The following is a 21,758-nucleotide window of genomic DNA, read 5'->3' on the forward strand; positions in this document are numbered from 1 at the left end:
TCCACATAAAAAGGGTACCCTACTCTGCTTCTGTGCAAAAGTTGGCTACCCACAATAGTCTACAGCTATATTATTAATTAGGCCCCGTACACACGACCGGATCTATCCGCTGGGATTGATCCGCGGATCAGTTCCAGCAGATAGATCCGGTCGTGTGTACGGCCTAGCCGACATTTCACAGCGGATAAAAATCCAGCCGACGGATTCCCAGCGGATAAAAATGTCTTAGCATGCTAAGAAATCTATCCGCTGGAATCCAGTCCAGTGGACTGATCCGGTCGTCTGTACAGACTCACCGGATCAGTCCGTCCGCTCCCATCCCTCGCATGCGTCGTAATGATTCGACGCATGCGTGAAAGTATTTACCTTCCAGGGTCGTGCACGTCGCCGCGTCATCGTCGCGGCGACGGCGCGACCACGTCACCGCGGATGTATTCCGCGGGGATTTCGATCTGATGGTGTGTACAGCCATCAGATCCAAATCCGCCAGAGGATTTATCCGCTGGAAACGTCCGGCGGACAGTTTCCAGCGGATATCCTCTCGTCTGTACGAGGCCTTAGAGTTATCCTGCTGCACACATACAGTATATTGGATAAATGGATGCCCTCTGAACCAATCCATAAAAAAGTTACAAAGATCTAATATTTGTATAAATACTGTAATTTTTTATTGATCCCCAACTAATTCTCACAAAGCAATAACGCCCTTTTTAAATATAAATCTGACTGCAGTAACTCTATTGAGATAACAAGTTTCAATAAAACAAGAAAATACACCATCACATTATTTCCAGGTGGCTAGCATCCACCACAATCTCCACTTTAAGAACAATTAATCTTTAAGGGAGACCTTTTCACTGGGATCTACAGCTCCACTGTGTCACATAAAAAGTACAATTAAGTGTTATCTATATAGTTACGAGAACAAGCTGGTTGCTTTGCTGTAAATTTCTGATGCCGCTGTAATTTTGTAAAGGCAGATAAAAAATAAAAAAAACACTGGATTTTTTGCTCTTCTGTTCCACCAAATTAAAATATTATGTGTTAAAAAAAAAATATATAAAATGTATGGAAAGTACAGAGCAAGAAATAGTAATGGCATTCTGGCAAAAACTAAAACATTCAGGTGCAGGGCAAAATGCAGTTATGTACAGGGTAACATGCAATTGCGTATGTGTCTAGTACTATATATATGCTTGCCTGTGAGTGGAGAAACTATTAGCTGACACTAAATGATATCCTTATTTTTCAAAACGAATCCAAACACATCCACTACTTATTGGCCCTGTAATCTATTTTTCATTAAATTGATTCTTACTGTGTTTTTCTGCCATTCTTATAACGTTCCCTGTGAGCTTCTGAACCTCTCCTTTTCCCCCCACACTTCAATTTGTTTACAAGAAGCAGTGCACATTAGTTATACTTGTACGAACTGCTCTATGTACAATTGGGAGATCTTTGCCGCAGTATATTGCACAAAAGTTCAACTTAAGCAGACCAGTTTTGCTGTGGTGTGTTGTGTAGCTTGTGCTACCGTAGGTAAAAATGCTAAGTAAGCTGTTTAGGAAAAGCAAGGCTGCAAAAGATTTTGGTGGCCAGAAAAGAGTGTGCAGCTTGCCTATTTGAACCAGAAACAATGAGTGGGAGCCTTTTGCTAAATAATTTGCAAAGTATGCTTCTCCCTTGAATAAGGGTGAATAGATTTTAGCCTTAAGAGGTTGGATTTAAGTAAAGTAGAGAAGAGGACAGTGTCCACAGTGAGCACTTCATGCTCACTACAGTGAATTACAGAGACGGGATAAGCAGAGGCAGAAATGAAGGTATTAAAAGACCAGCTAGCAGTTGCTTCAGAGTGTGTACGTTCAACTGGTAATGGGGCTGATGATTTGCAAGAGCAGTGTGCAGCCCTCATGACCACATCAATAAATGCCTTAAAGTGGATGTAAACCTGATTCATTAAATCTGACCTAAGCACATATATCTGTAGTGTTTTCTTATCTCTCTCTAAAGCCTGTGTCTTTCTGCTGCTCTGTTCTTCTGTTATCAGCATGATAAATTCTGACAAGTTATCCAACAACTGAGGTGAAACCAGCCAGACGTTTGTGTTGGGATGGGTGCTATAAATAGATTAGCAGAGAGCTTATCTACAGCTGTGCACATTCTTTCCTTCCTTCCTTTGCCTATGTGGAGAGGGGTGTGTGCCTTTCGCAAAAAATCACAAGAAATGCTCTGGTCATTAAGGGGGTAAAATCTTCATGGGGCTGAAGTGGCTAATGGAAAGGAAGTGCCGTGAACCATTTAGTAAAGTCAGGGTATGTGCCATTGTCACACCCAACACTGGGATTGTGAGGATGGGCTCTCCTCATATGATAGTGAGGATAAGGTGATAGATTTTGATATTTCAGATGATGATCTGCTAGTGGGAAAAAAAAAAGTGTGCCAGACATCTCATTACGAAGGATAGGAAAAGACAACATGATAGAAAGGATATGGCAGATAGGGAGGTGCATTATCGCAACCCCAGAGATGTTGAATTTGAAGAAGTAAGGGAGTTTACACAAACTGAACTCCAATAACTGGCAAAACAATACAAACAGAGGTCCAGGGAACACCTATTGAGTTGGCTCCTACATTTGTGGGTTGAAGGGACAGACTGTTGTTTTGTCAGGCAAGGAAGCAGAGGCTATGGTAGTGTTAACCTGTGATCCACAATTGTGTCAGGTCCTGTGAAAAGCCTGAGAGTTTAGTGTTAATTTTTTACTATTGTTGTCCAGATACCGATACCAGTATCGGTATCGGGACCGATACCGAGTATTTGCGCTAGTACTCGTACTCACGCAAATACTCCCGATACCAAAATAGAATACTTTTTATTTTTTTTGTGACATCGAACACAAATTGGATGGCACCATTGGATGGCACTGATAGGTGGCACTGGCATTGATTGAATTGCACTCATAAATGGATGGCACTGATAGGTGGCATTGATTGGGTGGCACTTATGAGATGCACTAATAAGCTGCCTCCCTGCACTGATGCACTAATGGGCACTGATCTGCACTGATAGGTGGCACTGGCTTGCTGCACTTTTGGGCACTGGCACCGATGAGCTGCACTGACAGTGATCACTACTTCAATGATATGTAGTTTTCCAGTACCGTATGCTAAAAAACAGCCCCACACCATGATGTACCAGTTCTTCATAATTCTAAAGAAAATATCTTTGGTCTGTATTGTGGTTTGAAAACGGTCACATGACATTAAAAAAAAGTATCGGTATTCGGTATCGGCGACTACTTGAAAAAAAGTATCGGTACTTGTACTCGGTCCTAAAAAAGTGGTATCGGGACAACCCTATTTTTTACTGTTAGACCTTGTGACAGATGGAATAGTCAGAGTATATGCTAATCCTAGTGATCTGAAAAATATCTACTCATAGAGAACAATAGGAGAGGGTATTTCCTGGTTATGTGAAATTGGTTCTATAACCGGAATAAGTTTCCAGAATGGATGGGTCCAGATATGGAGCCTTTTACGTCTGCTCTGCGCTCTGAGCTGATGAAGTCTGCACCACTTAATCTCAGGGCTCTGTTATTGTCCGTGCTGGGGAGCCAGGGATCAAACAGCAAGATTCATGAAGCCACTAGCCTTTTAAGCCAGTTGGGGGAGCTAGAGGAAACTAAAACAAAACCGGTCAAGGCAATAGATAAGGTCAAACCAGACAAGAAGAAAACAAGCAGAAAAGAATAGAGAAAAAGGGGAATGTGGGAGAGAAATCAGGAGGTGAAGAGAAAACTAGGCTAGTTATCTCTAGGAAAGAAATGTGGGTGGACCTTTTAAAGGCAGGAGTACCTACAGAGGAGATAGATGGTATTTCTACTGCAGAAATACTGAAGAGGTGGAGAACATTTAGTGGGGAAAACTGTCAGGTTTAGAAACATTACGCCTAGTGAAGATAACATCAGCCTAGATTTAGAGAAAACAGAACAGACCCTCCTGTTAGCCCCCAACCAATTTCCAAAACTGCACATGAACGCAAACTCAAATCCCTTTATCCTGGGGAGGAGTTAGAGAGAATCAGAAAAGGGGATTGGGATTGTAACAAACCATACCAGTAGTTAGGGCACGGGTCAAATTGGCTATTGGCAAGTGACCAGGATTTTGGACAACTGTTTTGGTATCAGAGTTATCCAAAAATATTCTGTAATATTATGTACTTCAAGGTCAGTTAATTCAGACTGAACAGGGTACATTCACATTCGAGTATCCTGATAAATCGTATCTGGTATTGCGGTGAATGCTGTGGTCACAGGTCATGTGAAATGGACCCCTGTCTTCATTCCTCCACTAGAGAAGTCAGTCTGTCTCAAGCAGTAGAGACTTTCTGGAGGCCACAAAGAAATTGGAGACTATTCAAGAATTGTTGAGAGTATAACCCCCCCCCCTGCTCCCCCCTCTTCTTTCCCTCCTCCCCTCCCCATCTCCTTTTTTTCTTTTTGCTTGTACTTTCGGATTAGGTCATTACCAATCTCTATACACCCAGGCTACTTTTTCTCTTTCTTTTTTTCGCTGTTCTATATGGAGTCCAGGTGTAGGTAGCCACTGGCTTTTACTGCGAACAAATATCCATATGTTTGGTCACCCTTTCATGCTTATCTGGCACGCCCTCACATTTGGTTCGGTGCGCACTTGCATGCATCATCTGGTCTGGCAATACCCCTAGGTGGCACTGGTGTCAATCACATACCTGGATAATTTATTGATGTTCCTTCTCTCCTAAGAAATTATGCTAGCTCACGAAGAAGCAATTCTCGCGAAGAGCTAAAATGTCCCGGAGATTTAGTCGACTAAATACGACTTAGACATTTGCAAAAGTCTAAAATGGGACTAAAATGAAAATTAAATTTTAGTCCTAAGACTAAGACTAAAAAGAAATCACAATTTGCCGCCAAAATTAACACTAATGCACAGTTTCATTCCAGGTCGTTACAGAGAAATATCAGCATGGAACAGGAAAATGGTTGGCCAGATCCATTCCTGTATCTGTACACGGAGATGGATGATACCCGCTCTACGATGGAGACAGAACCCTGCACACTTTGTACTGACCAAGGTCCTTCTGGTAGGCTGCTGTACAGGTCCAGGGCAGTGGACCCCAATGGAATGGGAATAGAGTGCCTCAGGGTCCAAGGGGAGCAGGGTTTCTAGGAGGATCTTACAGCAACAAATGGTAAGTGTTTGTGGGGGGCCACTGATTATAGCTTTGATGTCATTTTCACTGTGTCAGAAACCATGAATCAGACCAAGACAGAAGTGCAGGTAAAATCACACTTGTTTAATAATAATAGTAAAAGGTAAACAGAGCAACGTGGTCAAATCATTGCCAGAGCTCGGTAACCAGAACGGATAGTCAGACAAGCCAGGACATCAGGGAGACAGAAATTAGCGTATACTTCAGGACAGGCCAGGAAAATCAGGAAACCGGAGAATCAGCATAGTGGAATAGCAAGCAGGATCAGGAACCGGAAGGGATGTCAGCCAAGAAAGTCTTCAACAGGTACACAGAAGAGAGTCTCTGGATGTGTTGACCAAGGCGAAGGCAGAGAGGGACTGAACTAAACAGCCTAAGTAACCAGCAGGACTGACAAATAGGATATCATCATCAGGTGAGTCACTGTGGAAAAGATTGGAGCTGGCAGTTAACCGACAGCTGAGCGGCCTGCTCTGAGAAGGAAGAGCTGAGCCCAGCCCTGACACACTGATGATGTCTTTTTCACTCTTGGCCTTGAGGAGCAGTGGTGAGGCATTCCCTGTGCACTAGAATTATGAAAGTGTTTCTATAGTGCAGATAGGTTGGGAGAGATGGATTGCTGGGCTGCAGTTGGCATTTCACGTTCTTCTGACTGTGCCCTTCTGCACCATGCTCTTGTTTTCTTTTCGGCCAGAATAATACCACGGCAGGCCAGCACACCAGAGGTATGTCATGGGGCAGAGCCAGTGGTCATACTGTGTATGTAAGTAGCTGGTGTTTGCTTTTCCAGGAGCTTCTGGCAATTGTAGCGGCTTCTGGCATTTAGTGCAGGGCAAAGAGCAGACTTCTCCATCGCTCACTGGTGACAAAGAGAAGCACGTGAGTACACCATGTTTGGTCATTCTCTTAGCTAGGAAGGTAGCCTGCTGGCTCAGCATGTGGTTTACCAGTGCACTTGGGAAGGGTATCTTTTAGAAAATGAGGAGGGAGAAGCACAGGTGGGAAGGGAGCTGGTGTGCTGCCATCAGATCCGGAGGACTCTAGTCGTGGTCTTGCTGTGTTTGCATCTCCCAACAGCCCAGAGGTGACAGATAAATCAGTGCTGCTATGTCTGGCATTGTGGCCACTGCGGGGGCATTGACCTTCGCTTATGTCACCAAAGATGGCCTGGCTGCGGTGTTGGCAGACCTGGAAGATAAAATTGCTGGTATGATTGGAGGTATGAGGGGAGGAGGATGAGGATTCTGGCACTTTCATAGGCTTTGAAGAAGAGGAAGACATGCGTCAATCTGTAAGCAATGGCTTTCCAACCCCATGACCCTTGGGAGTAGTAGGTGGCTGAGAGGAGGAAGTTCCTGATGCTGTCATCATGAGTGACTCCGAGGAGTCTGCTTCTCAAGCCTCTGCAAACTTGAGGCGCATGGGCAACCTCATGCTTCAAAGCCTGAGAAAGAACCCAACAATACGTGGCATAAAGGAGAAGCATGATTACTGGTTGGCAACCCTCCTTGACCACCGTTATAAGGGGAAGGTCTCTGAACTCATACGTCCCCACAGAGAGTGCAGAGGATAAAATTTTCTTGAGGACACATTAAAGAGGATTTTATTGAACGTTTTTCCTGACTTTAGTAGGTTACAGTGTGGTGAAAAACGTTGTTTTTGAGTCTTCCGTTGGTCAAGAAAGGAGCGTTGGAGACAGGGGGCAAGTCCTGGGGAAAAAAGTGTGGGAACTCCCACCCAAGATCCACCCCCCACCATAAAAATAAAAATAAATGATACACCCATATGCATAATTACTAAACCGCATATTTTTTTTTGTTTTTGTTTTTTCGATCCACTGTACCTTAGTAATCCTTTGTTACTGGCCGCTTCCTGTATATGGATTCATCGGGTAGTGTGCGGGTATTCCGTCACTTCCTCGATAGCGCAATGTCTCCTGGGAGCTTTTTGTCATTGTTCCCAGGAGTCATTGCGGAGGTCTGCCGTGAGTTATCGTGGGATTTAGAAAGAACTTTAAGCAAGCCCCTGACAGTGACTCGAGCTGGGCATCGCTGCTTAGTGAAGGATTGGCTCGGGCAGCTCGGCTGCTCGAGGCTGCTCTAGTCCTGCAAAGGGAACTGCGTTCCTGCTGTGAAAAAAGTGCAGGGACGCGTTCCCGCAGGACTTGAGCTCTGGTTGGAGAAGTGAGGTGTTTCGGAATTTTTTTAGTCCTTGCCGCCCAGGACTGTCAGCTTCCACATCCCATCGGCAGTGTCTGCATCACATGGTGGATGATTACCCCAGGGCCAAAACAGAGATGGAGAGCTTTCCAGCTGACGATCCACTGAGAATAGACCACTGGCCAGAACTTGCCCTGCATGCTATTGAGTTGTTGGGCTGCCCTGCATCCAGTGTGCTTTCAGAATGGTCATTCAGTGCTGCAGGAGGTTTCGTTACTGATCATAGAATGCATCTGTCCACAGACTCCGTGGACCGTTTGACTTTTATAAAAATGAATCAGTCCTGGATTACCAGCTATGAAACCCCGAATGCCGATGTCACTGATTAAGTCTTTTTGGGATGTGGGATCTCTGCAGGACTTTGAGGCTGTCTAGCTTTGAGGGTGTTCAATCATTTCATCTGGAAGAATGTTTTTGGTATAGGTTTCATTGGCACAATTAACACCCAAAGACCAATTTTTCAGCACTTGTTTGACAGGTGCATATCATTGCAATTTTTTTTACAGCAAGCCAAATTCTTGCTTTCATCAATAATGGGAAGGCGGCACGACACCCAAAGATTAATTTTAACACACCCGTTACTTCTATCCAAAGTCAAAGTGACACCAGAATGCATCCAAAAAATCTCTAATCTTGTTCCCAGTGCACTACATTGTTGTCTCATCATACACACTGACTCCCCAGCTGTTGCTGAGCAAAATAAATGCAGCTTGCAGGAAAAATTACTTTTTTTGGGCTTTATCACTTCAAATATTGCTGCAGCAGATTCTAGACATAGATACATAGGTACATAGGGACATAGATACAGATCTGCCACTTTACAGTTAGACTAAGGGGACCCCCCAGGCACTATATTGGAATGATTTTTTTTATTTTAGGCTTTTACTTTAAAAATCTAAAAATCACTGCTTATTTCAAAATTATGTTTTTCACAAACTTTTTTATTGATACATGTCCCCCAGGGCAGGACCCGGACCCCTATAACCATTGTATTCTCAATTACTTGCATTTAAGCCTTCGAAATGGGCACTTTTGATATTTGACGTTCGTGTTCAATTGACTTTAATGGGGTTCATTATTCGAGTCCAAACTTTTGCAGTGTTCGAAAGTTCTGGTCCGAACCCGAACAGGGGTCCATTTGGCCCATCCCTAGTTGTAACCTGGTCTTAGCAACATGCCTTTACAAGGTTTTACCAGGAGCATGTAAGTACTTGCGTGATACTGCTTTTGGCTGCAGTGTATTATGGGCTGCTGAGTTGTTTCCTTGAACCTGACAGTGGCTACTGTGTCTCCTTCACCTGATGTGCATTGTTGTGGGACTCCCAGGTATGATTTATAGCCTGTTCAGTGTCCCATGATGTACAATAGAGAAAACAGGATTTTTACTTACCTGTAAAATCCATTTCCTGGAGTACATCATGGGACAGAGATCCCCCCCCCCTTTTCTAGGTTCTTCGCTTGATACAAAACTGAAGCTCTTCCTGTTTGGGAGGGGTTATATAGGGGGGAGGACTTGCTGTCTGTTTTTGCCAGTGTCCATTTATCTATAGATGGTATGAAACCCAGCCTCCAATCCCAGATGATGCCTTCTAAGGGAAACGCATTGGGCAGAGCTAGCGGTGTGATGTCGGCATGCACAGACCGATCTACACTGTAGCCATGTTCATTGGGAATTGTGTTTGCCTGTATATCAGTTTTACTCTGTAAGTGCAATACCTTCTTTTTAAATAAACTTTTTAAGCAGTATAGCACTATCAGCTTTCTTCATTATTTGTATTGTGCATGTATTTGTGGTTCTCTAAAGGGGAATATTCCTAAGTGCTTATGATCTACTTTTGTGGGATGTTATGGTCTGGCAAGCAGCCCGTTTGCCCCAAGCATGGGTGGTGACACAGAAGCACCTTATTTAAACTTGTTTTCAGCACAAGAGCACTTTATTTACACCTGGATGGACTTTTTTTTTTATTATGATGTATGAATTATTGATCATTTAACCGCTTCCCGACTGCTGCACGACTATTTATGTTGGCAGATATGGACCTACCTGTACGTCCCCTTTAAATGGTGGCATTGCGGGGGTGCGTGCACCGCCAGCGGCATGCACGAGTGCCCGACGCAAGCTCCGTGAGTGTGACCACGGGTCCCGCTGACTCGATGTCCACTGGGTGCCCACGATCGTGTCACGGAGCTGCAGAAAAGGGAGATGCCTTTGTAAACAAGGCATTTCCCTGTTCTGCCTAGTGACAAGACAGTGATCTACTGCTCCCTGTCATCGGGAGCAGTGATCACTGTCGTGTCACTTGTAGCCCAGCCCCCCACAGTTAGAATCACTCCCTAGGACACACTTAAACCCTTCCTCGCCCCCTAGTGGTTAACCCCTTCCCTGCCAGTGTCATTTACACAGTAATCAGTGCATTTTTATAGCACTGATCACTGTATAAATGACAATGGTTCCAAAATAGCATAAAAGGTGTCCGATGTGTCCGCCATAATGTCGCAGTCTCGATAAAAATCGTAGAACGCCGCCATTACTAATAAAAAAAATGATAAAAAAATGCCATAAATCTATCCCCTATTTTGTAGACATTATAACTTTTGCGCAAACCAATCAATAAATGCTTATTGCAATTTTTTTACCCAAAATATGTAGAAGAATAAATTTCGGCCTAAACTGAGGACATTTTTTTTTATATATATATTTTCTGGGGGATATTTATTATAGCAAAAAGTTTAAAATATTGTTTTGTTTTCAAAATTGTCGCTCTTTTTTGATTTATAGCGCAAAAAATTAAAACCGCAGAGGTGATCAAATACCACCAAAAGAAAGCTCTATTTGTGGGGGAAAAAAGTACATCAATTTATTTTGGGTACAACGTCGCATGACCGTTCAATTGTCAGTTAAAGCGATGCAGTGCCGAATCGCAAAAAGTGCTCTGGTCAGGAAATTCTTCTGGGGCTGAAATGGTTAATACGGTTATTCATTTTGTGTTTTTTTGCATTCTGCATTTTACAAGAAATTATTAATATATACATATTTTGAACATCGCTTGCTTATCACTTGCACTTTATTATGCACATTTTTGCACATCATTTTGCACTTAGTATAAATTTGTATTTTGATATAGTAGTGGATATTTGATATGGTAGGATATCAATGAATATCATGTGATTTTTTACATTCACTCAATGTTTACATACACAAAAAAAAAAAAAACTTACCATAACATAAGCAATGCTGTCGAAGAAAGCAGCAACAGCCAGACTGAGTATCATTTTCTATAAAAAAGAGAGTAAATGTTACATATAGCACAGTCATTACATTATAGATGTTTCAATATGCACACAAAACAGTGACATCAAAAGTAAAATAACAATGTAGAAGGAATGAGCAAGCTAGTTATCAGAAATAATTACCTTTTTCAAGTCATATTTCCTATTATGAACTTGAAATTCAAGTTTTTTTTTTTTATAATGCTGCTTATAATAAACATGTACAATCAAGGGGGATTGAGTGTGCCCGACTTTCAAAAATATTATGAGGCAGTTTTGTTAACACGGGTGGCGGAATGGGCGAAAATAACTAATGAGAAAAGATGGGTCAACATAGAACACACGATGGCTAACATGCAATTAGGAAGGGATATATGAACACCTCCACAATATAGGACACTGGGGGACAACATACATACACTGACACAGATAGTATTGAAAACTTGGGATAAGGTGTATAAGAAAAACAAATGGAAATATAATTTACCACTGATAGCACTAAAGGAAAATAACTATTTTGCGCCGGGGAAAAATTCAATGGGAGGGAACTGGATCAAAAAGGAAAATGCAAAACTACGGGACATAATGCAAGGGGGAAAAATATGCACAATACAAGAACTAAAAATAAAAAAGGATTTGATGGATATAAATGAATGGAGGTACTTCCAGCTTAAGCACTTCATAGCCGCACTTCCCCATCCACTAAGAGAGGGAGATGATTTAACATCAATAGAGCATCGAATTAATACGGGAAAAACTTATGGGAATATTTCCCGAATATATAACATTTTGATGGAAGTGGAATAGTTGGAGATACCGACATTCATAAAAAACTGGGAGAAGGAATTGGGGAAACGAGGAAGGAACCAAGAAGTATGTAAAATCTTAAAACTTGTACATGGATTATCAGCAAATAATAAGGTGATGGAAATTAATTATAAATGTATAACTAGGTGGTATAGAACCCCTGACATACTAGGGAAGTACCAAATAGTAGTGATGTATAGAACGGTTCGCCGGCAAATAGTTTGCGGCGATTTTCGCTTGTTCGCGTTCGCCGCTGCCAGTGAACATATGCAATGTTCGACCTGCCTCCTATTAATTAACATTGAGCAAACTTTGACCCTCTACCTTACAGTCAGCAGACACATTCCAGCCAATCAGCAGCATACCCTCCCTCCCTGACCCTCCCACCTCTAGGGCAGCATCCATTTTAGATTCATTCTGAACCTGCATTCTTAGTGAGAGGAGGGACAGTGTTGCTGCTGCTGATTTTATAGGGAAAGCGATAGCTAGGTCAGTGTACTCCAGTCCTGAAAGCCTCATCTGATCTCTGCTGTTAGAACAGCACCCCAAACAGCCCTTGTTAGGGCTGATCAATCAGTCTGCTTTTTTTTTTCTCTGTAATCTGTGCTGCGTGGTTTACAGATAGAGACAGAGAGAGAGAGAGAGAGAGAGAGAGAGAGTGTAATTTTTTGGAGTTAGATAGAGCAGGCAGGCTAGTCAGTTAATGTTACAGTGTGAAGAGGATATATATACATCCCAGGAGTAGTACACATATTTATACACTGTATTGTTTAGTTAGATTAGAGGTGCAGGGTGCTGTGTAATATAAAGGGGTCCAGTGGTGCAGGGTGCTATGTAAAGGGGCCCAGAGCTGTGGGGTGCTGTGTAATGTAAGGGGCCCAGTGGTGCAAGCTGCTGGGTAATATAAAGGGGCCCAGTGGTGCAAGCTGCTGGGTAATATAAAGGGGTCCAGTGGTGCTGTGTGCTATGTAGAGGGGCCCAGAGCTGTGGGGTGCTGTGTAATATAAAGGGGCCCAGTGGTGCAAGCTGCTGTGTAATATAAAGGGGCCCAGTGGTGCAAGCTGCTGTGTAATATAAAGGGGTCCAGTGGTGCTGGGTGCTATGTAGAAGGGCCCAGAGCTGTGGGGTGCTGTTTAATGTAAGGGGCCCAGTGGTGCAAGCTGCTGTGTAATATAAAGGGGCCCAGTGGTGCAAGCTGCTGTGTAATATAAAGGGGTCCAGTGGTGCTGGGTGCTATGTAGAGGGGCCCAGAGCTGTGGGGTGCTGTGTAATGTAAGGGGCCCAGTGGTGCAAGCTGCTGTGTAATATAAAGGGGCCCAGTGGTGCAAGCTGCTGTGTAATATAAAGGGGTCCAGTGGTGCTGGGTGCTATGTAGAGGGGCCCAGAGCTGTGGGGTGCTGTGTAATGTAAGGGGCCCAGTGGTGCAAGCTGCTGTGGAATATAAAGGGGTCCAGTGGTGCAGGGTGCTATGTAGAGGGGCCCAGAGCTGTGAGGTGCTGTGTAATGTAAGGGGCCCAGTGGTGCAAGCTTCTGTGTAATATAAAGGGGCACAGTGGTGCAAGCTGCTGTGTAATATAAAGGGGTCCAGTGGTGCTGGGTGCTATGTAGAGGGGCCCAGAGCTGTGGGATGCTGTGTAATGTAAGGGGCCCAGTGGTGCAAGCTGTTGTGTAATATAAAGGGGTCCAGTGGTGCAGGGTGCTATGTTAAGGGTTCCAGAACTGTGGGGTGCTGTGTAATGTAAGGGGCCCAGTGGTGCAAGCTGCTGTGTAATATAAAGGGGCCCAGTGGTGCAAGCTGCTGTGTAATATAAAGGGGTCCAGTGGTGCTGGGTGCTATGTAGAGGGGCCCAGAGCTGTGGGGTGCTGTGTAATGTAAGGGGCCCAGTGGTGCAAGCTGCTGTGTAATATAAAGGGGTCCAGTGGTGCAAGCTGCTGTGTAATATAAAGGGGTCCAGTGGTGCTGGGTGCTATGTAGAGGGGCCCAGAGCTGTGGGGTGCTGTGTAATGTAAGGGGCCCAGTGGTGCAAGCTGCTGTGTAATATAAAGGGGTCCAGTGGTGCAGGGTGCTATGTAGAGGGGTCCAGAGCTGTGGGGTGCTGTGTAATGTAAGGGGCCCAGTGGTGCAAGCTGCTGTGTAATATAAAGGGGTCCAGTGGTGCAGGGTGCTATGTAGAGGGGCCCAGAGCTGTGGGGTGCTGTGTAATGTAAGGGGCCCAGTGGTGCAAGCTTCTGTGTAATATAAAGGGGCCCAGTGGTGCAAGCTGCTGTGTAATATAAAGGGGTTCAGTGGTGCTGGGTGCTATGTAGAGGGGCCCAGAGCTGTGGGGTGCTGTGTAATGTAAGGGGCCCAGTGGTGCAAGCTGCTGTGTAATATAAAGGGGTCCAGTGGTGCAGGGTGCTATGTAGAGGGGCCCAGATCTGTGGGGTGCTGTGTAATGTAAGGGGCCCAGTGGTGCAAGCTGCTGTGTAATATAAAAAGGTCCAGTGGTGCAGGGTGCTATGTAAAGGGGTCCAGAGCTGTGGGGTGCTGTGTAATGTAAGGGGCCCAGGCTCACAGCGTAAACTGTGCCCACCTGTCCAGTGCCACATCTCATCTATATTGTGTTGGCACAGTTGATAAGATATAAAAACAAAATTCACTGCAATACATAATAGTAGTCATTTGTCTGCCAGGGTGTCTTTGCCTCACAGGGTAAACTTTGCCCACCTGTCCAGTGCCACATCTCATCTATAGTGTTGGCACAGTTGATAAGATATAAAAACAAAATTCACTGCAATACATAATAGTAGTCATTTGTCTGCCAGGGTGTCTTTGCCTCATAGGGTAAACTGTGCCCACCTGTCCAGTGCCACATCTCATATGTGGTGGCACAGTAGCTTGCACGCATAATACAACTAAACTAATCTAAAAAAAATGACAGGCAAAGGCAGGCCACCCCGCAGGGGCCGTCGTGGTCATGGTGCTGTGATTCCCTTTGGCCCTAGAATAATGCCCAGTGTTCAGAGGCCACGTACCCTGAACTCGAAAAGTTCTGAGGACATAGTCAGAGTTTGGTCTGTCACTGTGAACCCTAACCCTATCTGTAACCCTAACCCTGTCTGAAACCCTAACCCTTACACTACCTGATCGATACAACATCATACCTGATGTTTTAAAGCACGTTATTCCAAACAATTTATGAATGTTGGGTGATTTATGCCCTTTATGGATTAAAAACGGACTCTGCGACAACTACGTAATTTTCCATGGGAGTTTTGCCATGGATCCCCCTCCGGCATGCCACAGTCCAGGTGTTAGTCCCCTTGAAACAACTTTTCCATCACTATTGTGGCCAGAAAGAGTCCCTGTGGGTTTTAACATTCGCCTGCCTATTGAAGTCTATGGCGGTTCGCCCTGTTTGTCCGTTCGCGAACATTTGCGGAAGTTCGCGTTCGCCGATCGCGAACCGAAAATTTTAGGTTCGCGACATCACTACCAAATAGGACAAACAACGGAGTGCTGGCGGAGGTGCGGACAGGTGGGAACTATAGCTCACATATGGTGGGGATGCCCCAAGATAGGGATCTACTGGAAGGAAGTACTAAGTTATATCAAAGAGATCACTAAGATAGACCTACCTGAGGAACCTTGGACTATTTCACGTAAATATTCAGGCGAAGGAATATAAAAACTCTATGATGAACGCTGCAAAAAGCTTGATACCAAAAAATTGGAAAGAAGTAGAAAGCCCAAAGATAGGGGAATGGTTCGATAGGATAGAAGAGATATGGAATATGGAATATTTAAGACACTGCTATGAAGACACAAGAGAGGGGTTCTCTAAGAGATGGGAAGAGTGGACAAAGTTTAAACTAACAAAGAAATATGGTGAAATCAAGAGTGTGTAGCGAAGAGTAGGAAAAGGGTTAGGGGGAGAGTTAATAGAGGGATGGGGGGGGGATAGGTTAGTGGGGGGTTGGGGGAGGCAGGGTAGAAAAAGGTCACTGGTACATTTGTTAAAGTATATGCCCACTTTGGTGGGAAATGTGTCTGTTTTTACTATGTATATGCAATATAAAATTCTATAAAATATAAAGTAAAACAATATAAATAATAAACATGTATGACTAGGTATTTTTTTTACACAGACAACACAGAGAAGGTTTTGCCTTAGTCATTAAATTCCAGATCTCTTCAGAGCCAGGGAAAGCACACTAATTAGAGATTGGACAATTAGTTAATATGCTCGTAGTCAAAAATCAGAGCTGCAATATGGGTGATTAATGAGGAACAAGGGATAAAGAAGACTCACTTCATAAATCCAATATATTCAAATTTATGGAAAGGTGCGAGAACACACATGCAATTTCATCCTGCAATTACAATAATGATTACATGTAATCAAATTCATTCCTTTAAGTGATGTATCCTAAATCCCTAGACTTTTGAGGAGGAACTTCTGCAAGTTCCTTTAGCTGAGAAAAAAAATACGTAAATGACAGTTCCTGAATCGTAATTACAGGCAAACTATATCTTGCTTAATATAAAATGGTGTTAGTCTTACACTATGCAGTTTTTAAACCAACCACAGAAGATCTGAGGAGCGACAGGCAATCCTTTGAAGTGGAGTGTAAACTATTCCCCCCCCCCCAACAGATTGGGAGCTGTGCAGATCAATTTGCTCTATTGACTAGGAGCCCACAAGAATAATTTCTTCATCAAATTCTACCCAATCTACATAAAATCCTGGTGAATCAACCGGTTATACACTACATTTAAAGCAGTCGTAAAGGTTCAAATTTTTTTTCCTAAAATAACAAACATGTTACAGTTACCTTCTCTGTGCAATGGTATTGCAAAGAATGGCCCTGAACCTTCTCCTCTGGGGTCTCCGGTCAGTACTCTCAGCTCCTCCTCTTCTGCGTGCACCACCACTACAAGTGTGGGCTTGCTCCTGAGCCAGGTTGTGTGCATCTATTGACACACAGTGTGGATTGGCCCTGCCCCCCACTCCATCCCAAAAGGAATTTATTGACAGCAGCAGTAGCCAATGGCTCTTGCTGCTGCTTCTGTGTTCTGTGAGAAAAGGGTGAAAGACCAGTGCAGCTGCAGACAGCCACAACGCTGGATCGAGGTAAGACTCAGGTAAGTATAAAGGAGGGTGGTGAGGGGGTGATACAAATGCTGGGACATACAATATTTTACCTTAATGCAGGAAATGCTTTCAGGTAAAAAAATAAAATAATATATTATGGCCCTGATTCACAAAGCACTTATGCCGATGTATCTCGATATACGCCGCGTAAGTGCAACTATGCGCCTTCGTATCTGTGTGCCGTGCCCACAGAACTAGATACGCCTGAAAATAGGCTTCATCCGACCGACGTAACTTTCCTACGTTGGCGTATCGTGGGCCCATATTTACGCTGGCCGCCTCATTGCAAAAATGAAAATGAGGGAGATACGTCGATTCACGAATGTAGTTGCGCCCGGCGCATAATATACGCGGTTTGCATAAGGCTTACGTCCGGCGTATAGTTATTCCCCATCTATGAGGCGCAACTCATGCAAAGGTATGGACCAAGGAGCAGCCGTCGTATTTTACGTTGTTTACGTAGTAGTACGTGAATAGGGCTGGGCATAGGTTACATTCATGTCGTAGGCAGTGATCCGTCGTATCTTAGGGAGTAGTTTCGACGTGATTCTGAGCATGCGCACTGGGTTGCGTCCACGGGACAGTGCATGCGCCGTTCATTTTAAGTACTTCTATGGCGCTTGGCCCATCACTTGCATGGGGTCACATCTCATTAGCATGGCTCACACCCACTTCCACCTACGCTTGCTTACGCTGAGGAAACCCAGCATATCTTTAACAGCGAGTGGGAGCGAGTGCTTTGTGAAAACTGTGCTTGCCGCTCTGCGCCGGTGTAGCCTAAAAAAGATACGCTATGCCGGCATAAATATGCGCCAATGTATGTGAATCCGGGCCTATGCCTTTAGAACCACTTTAAGTATTGCTAGCAAAAGTACATTTTCTGAGCCAGAGATTTGGCGACTATCTCGTACTCACAATAAAGTCCTTTTCTTGGAGTTCATCAAATGTCACGGGAAGAGAAGCATTCAGAAACAATTGGTTATACTGCTACCTTTTTTGTGCATTTGGACATTGGCAAACCAAAAAGTCATTGGCTGGTCAAGTATAACCTCTCCCAATGTTAAGGCAAGTACACACTGCAAGGTTAATCCAGCGATTTCCCCCCACCCCCCATGAACTGTTGTGTCCTGACTGGGGGAAGCCCCAGTTTTCCAGCATGCACATCCAACAGACCGAGATACACACGGGCAGATAGTTGGCCTTTTTGATTTGAACCGGAAAATGTCACCAGACATTCTGCCCATGTGTACGGGCTTTAGGATGATCATACATACACCGGGGTGATACCTCTGTCCCTATATTTCCACAATCATCCACAAGTGACATAGGAACTGAAGAATTCAGGAACATTGGGATGTCCCAAAGCACAGTCCCACTGAGGGGAGGGCAACACAACATTAACAACCCAGAAAAAACAACAGGGAAATAAAACACTGGGCATACCTGGTAAAATTTAGAACAGAAAACCAGGTTATGGCCTTAAAAATCTGAGAGACAGGTGCATGATGCCAATAAGCCTTTATCAAAAGATAAGACAGTTAACTCAAACATATGTCTACCATATCTAGCGTTATGACATGTTGATTTTGGACCAGCCTGGATTGTACAAAGGTCAGAATTCATCCCACAGAGTATTTCTTGGGATGAAATGACCTTGCCTTGCACCAGGCAAAGTAAGCCTTCCATTTAGTTGTACACTTTATGTAACATGGATTTCCTAGCTTTAATCATTTCACTGCCAATGACGTATGTCTAGCGTTGGCAGCAGCAGGAAATTTTACATACGCTATTGGTTGCCTGTAAATCTGACAAGACAACTGTCAGCTGTAAGGTGGAAGTGATCGGGCAGCTGAACAGCTGCATGATTGCTTCCACAGATTCTCTGGAAGTGTGGCCCCTATTATCCCTATTGAGGGTGTTGGTGGGTAGAGGTCAAGAAGACCAGTGAATATCCATTCGCTGATCCCCCCTAGCTAGAGTGCAAACAGAAGTAACATGCATTTTCTTACTTCTGGATTCAGCTGTCACTTTCCCAAGCCTCAGTGGAAGGCAGGTGAACATCAAGGATTGACTAGAATCCTGATGTCCCATTAAAGAGACCTTGTCGAAACAAAATGCTATCACAAAGTTCAGTAAAAGACAAAAAAAAAAAAGGAAAACGTGAAAGTTATACCCCAGCACTGACCCCCCCCCCCCCCAAATAAATGTGATCACCCCATGTACGCACACATATGAACGGAAACACAAATGTAGAGGGTGTATAAGTACGAAAACGTTGATTGTGCTACACAATAAAAATTGCCTTGCACATCAGAGTAAGAGCAATAGCTCGAGGGCCATTATTTACAGTTAACTCTAAACTGGTGTCCTGTAGGACATGCAAAGTGCTTGGAGCTACAGAATGATTATTGGGAGATAACTCTCATACAAAAGGCTTAGATGGCTCCTGGACTGTATGGTCTGGGTCTATGAGCAAAGAGCCTGGAGTTTCTCTCGATGAGGGAAAATTCTGGACTATTGCCTCATACACACGACCATTTTTCTCGGCAGGAAAGTAAGAGATTGTTTAGGTATCCCTCTATGCGAATGCCCTGTGAGTGCAACAAGGCTAGCGTTTGGTGCCTGGTGAACACTATGGGGATAGCTCAAAATGAGAAACAAGAAACTGGTAGGGAGGTGTGCCAACAGCAAAACACATAAAATGTTAATGTGGTGGAAACATGGGGACATGCATGTAGGGATGTTCGACTCGAACATCAGGGGCCAGATTCACGTACGAGCGCGTAACTTTGTGTGGGCGTAGCATATCCTATTTACGCTACGCCTCCGCAACTTGGACAGGCAAGTGCAGTATTCACAAAGCACTTGCTCAGTAAGTTGCGGCGGCGTAGCGTAAATTGGCCGGCGTAAGCCCGCCTAATTCAAAATAGGCTGGTAGGGGGCGTGTTGTATGTAAAGAAATCGTGACCCCACGTAAATGATGGGCCTAACGAACGGCGCATGCACGCGCATGCTCAGTATCACATCAAATTTACTCCATAAGATACGCCAGGCCCAATGCCTGTGACGTGAACGTAACCTACGCACAGCCCCATTAACGTACGACTTACATAAACGATGTAAAAAGATACGCTTGCCGACGTCCATACTTTGCATTACCTACGCCTCATATAGCAGGGGTAACTTTACGCCGGACGTAAGCCTTACGTAAACGGCATAGCAGCCGCAAGTACGTTCGTGAATCGGCGTATCTAACTAATTTACATATTTGACGCGTAAATCTACGGAAGCGCCCCTTGCAGCCAGCGTAAATATTGCACCCAAGATACGACGGCGTAGGAGACTTACGCCGCTCGTATCTTGGCCAAATCTATGCGTAACTGATTCTAAGAATCAGGCGCATAGATACGACGGCTCACATTCGGAGTTACGACGGCGTACGTGGAGATACGCCGTTGTAAGTCCGCTGTGAATCTGGTATAGAGAGCTTCATGAGAGATATGGGAGATGGGGATCTATAGATAATTACCACATCTCAGTTCAGCAAATTAAATCACTTGGTTACATAGCCATCATCCCCTTTCTTCCTGCTTCCAAGCAAGTACCTTATTTATTGGCGTATAACACGCACTTTTTCCCCCTGAAAATAAGGGGCAACTCACGAGTGCATGTTATACCCCAATCGTGTACCTCAGAGGAGAAGGAGGGGGGACGATTGCCGCTGGAATCACTGAGTCTGTCACATGAGCTGGTCCAATGCCGATGGCGGAGGCGGGACTGTGTATGTGACTGCCGACTGAGAGCTGAGTAAACTGGAGATGACGGATCAGTGATTCCAGGCTGCAGAGGTGAGGCTGCAGATGGGCATCAGGCTGCATTGATGTGAGATTGGCTGCAGATAGGCACAGATCAGGCTGCAGATGGGCATAGATCAGGCTGCATTGAGGCTGCAGATAGGCACTAATCAGGCTGCATTGATGGGCACTGACCATTATTTTGTTTCAAAGTGGTTTATTTAAAAAAAAAAATTTTTCCTTAAACTTCCCTCTTAAATTTATAAATACGGTACTTTTCTTCAAAGATTTATAATACAATTTACAAGACACAGAAATTCACAGTGTACAGTATGTAGAACATTTTAGAATATTTCAATATGATTTATTAAACAAAGATACATTTCTTACAGTGCCTCTTATGCAGCATACTACTAACACAGCCATACTGAGGCTTCAGAAAAAATAATCAGACTATCGTTTCACAAATCAAGCATAAATTATAAACACATAATATTAATTTCTTTTCCCCAGTCTCTGGCTAATGATATGTAAAATAGGACTGAAAATGTATCATTTTGAAGTCTCCCTATGAAAACAGGGTGCACCATAAGTGTTGATTTACATATAATTACAATTATACAGAATACATGCTTTATTGGTGTTTGAGAGGGAAACATGGGCAATATTTTGTAAAAGGATATATCCCACTGTTCCTCAGTTATTTGGCCTATATTGGTCATTTAGGTCAGTAAGCACTTCTGAATGACATAAAGTGGTAAAAACTTGGGAAATTACACTTTTTTAGTCTTAAGCCACGTACACATGATCGGATTTTCCAACAAAATTGTGTGTTGACAAGACTGTTGGCCTAAAATCCGACCGTTTGTACTCTCCATTGGACAAATGTCAGATTTTCCGCGGACAAATGTTGAATGGCAGGCTTTAACATTTTCCGGACAACGATCTGTTGTCAGATTTTCCGATCATGTGTACACAAGTCCGTCAGCCAAAAGTCCAAAGTATAAATACGCATGCTTGGAAGCAATGCTCACCAAGCACAACATTAGCAGAAGGTGCGCAAAGGGTGGCGCTAAAGAGCTGAAAAACTATGTAATATGTCACTACGTTCGTGTTTGTTGGCCGACAATTGTATGCCGTTTGTATGCAAGACAAGTTCCTGGCCAACGCCCTTCAGACAAAAGTCTGACGCTTTGTCTGCGGAAAATCCGATCATGTGTACGAGGCTTTAGAGTCAAGTTAGTTTGTGAGTAGTAGGGCCTTTTGGAGAGTTTGAGAGCAG

At 43.9% G+C, this 21,758-nt stretch overlaps 1 protein-coding gene across 1 annotated transcript in view; it reads right to left on the bottom strand.

Moving 5' to 3' along the window:
• LOC120927438 (cyclic AMP receptor-like protein A) overlaps positions 1-21,758 on the bottom strand; it is a 712,728-nt gene that overhangs the window by 563,468 nt on the left and 127,502 nt on the right. Inside the window, exon 4 of the mRNA XM_040338115.1 lies at positions 10,690-10,746. Within this exon, the coding sequence (XP_040194049.1) occupies positions 10,690-10,746 (57 nt within the window). The remainder of the gene's footprint in view (positions 1-10,689; positions 10,747-21,758) is intronic.

The sequence above is a fragment of the Rana temporaria genome, chromosome 2 (assembly GCF_905171775.1).
Source record: "Rana temporaria chromosome 2, aRanTem1.1, whole genome shotgun sequence".
In the NCBI taxonomy this organism is placed as follows: Eukaryota; Metazoa; Chordata; class Amphibia; order Anura; family Ranidae; genus Rana; species Rana temporaria.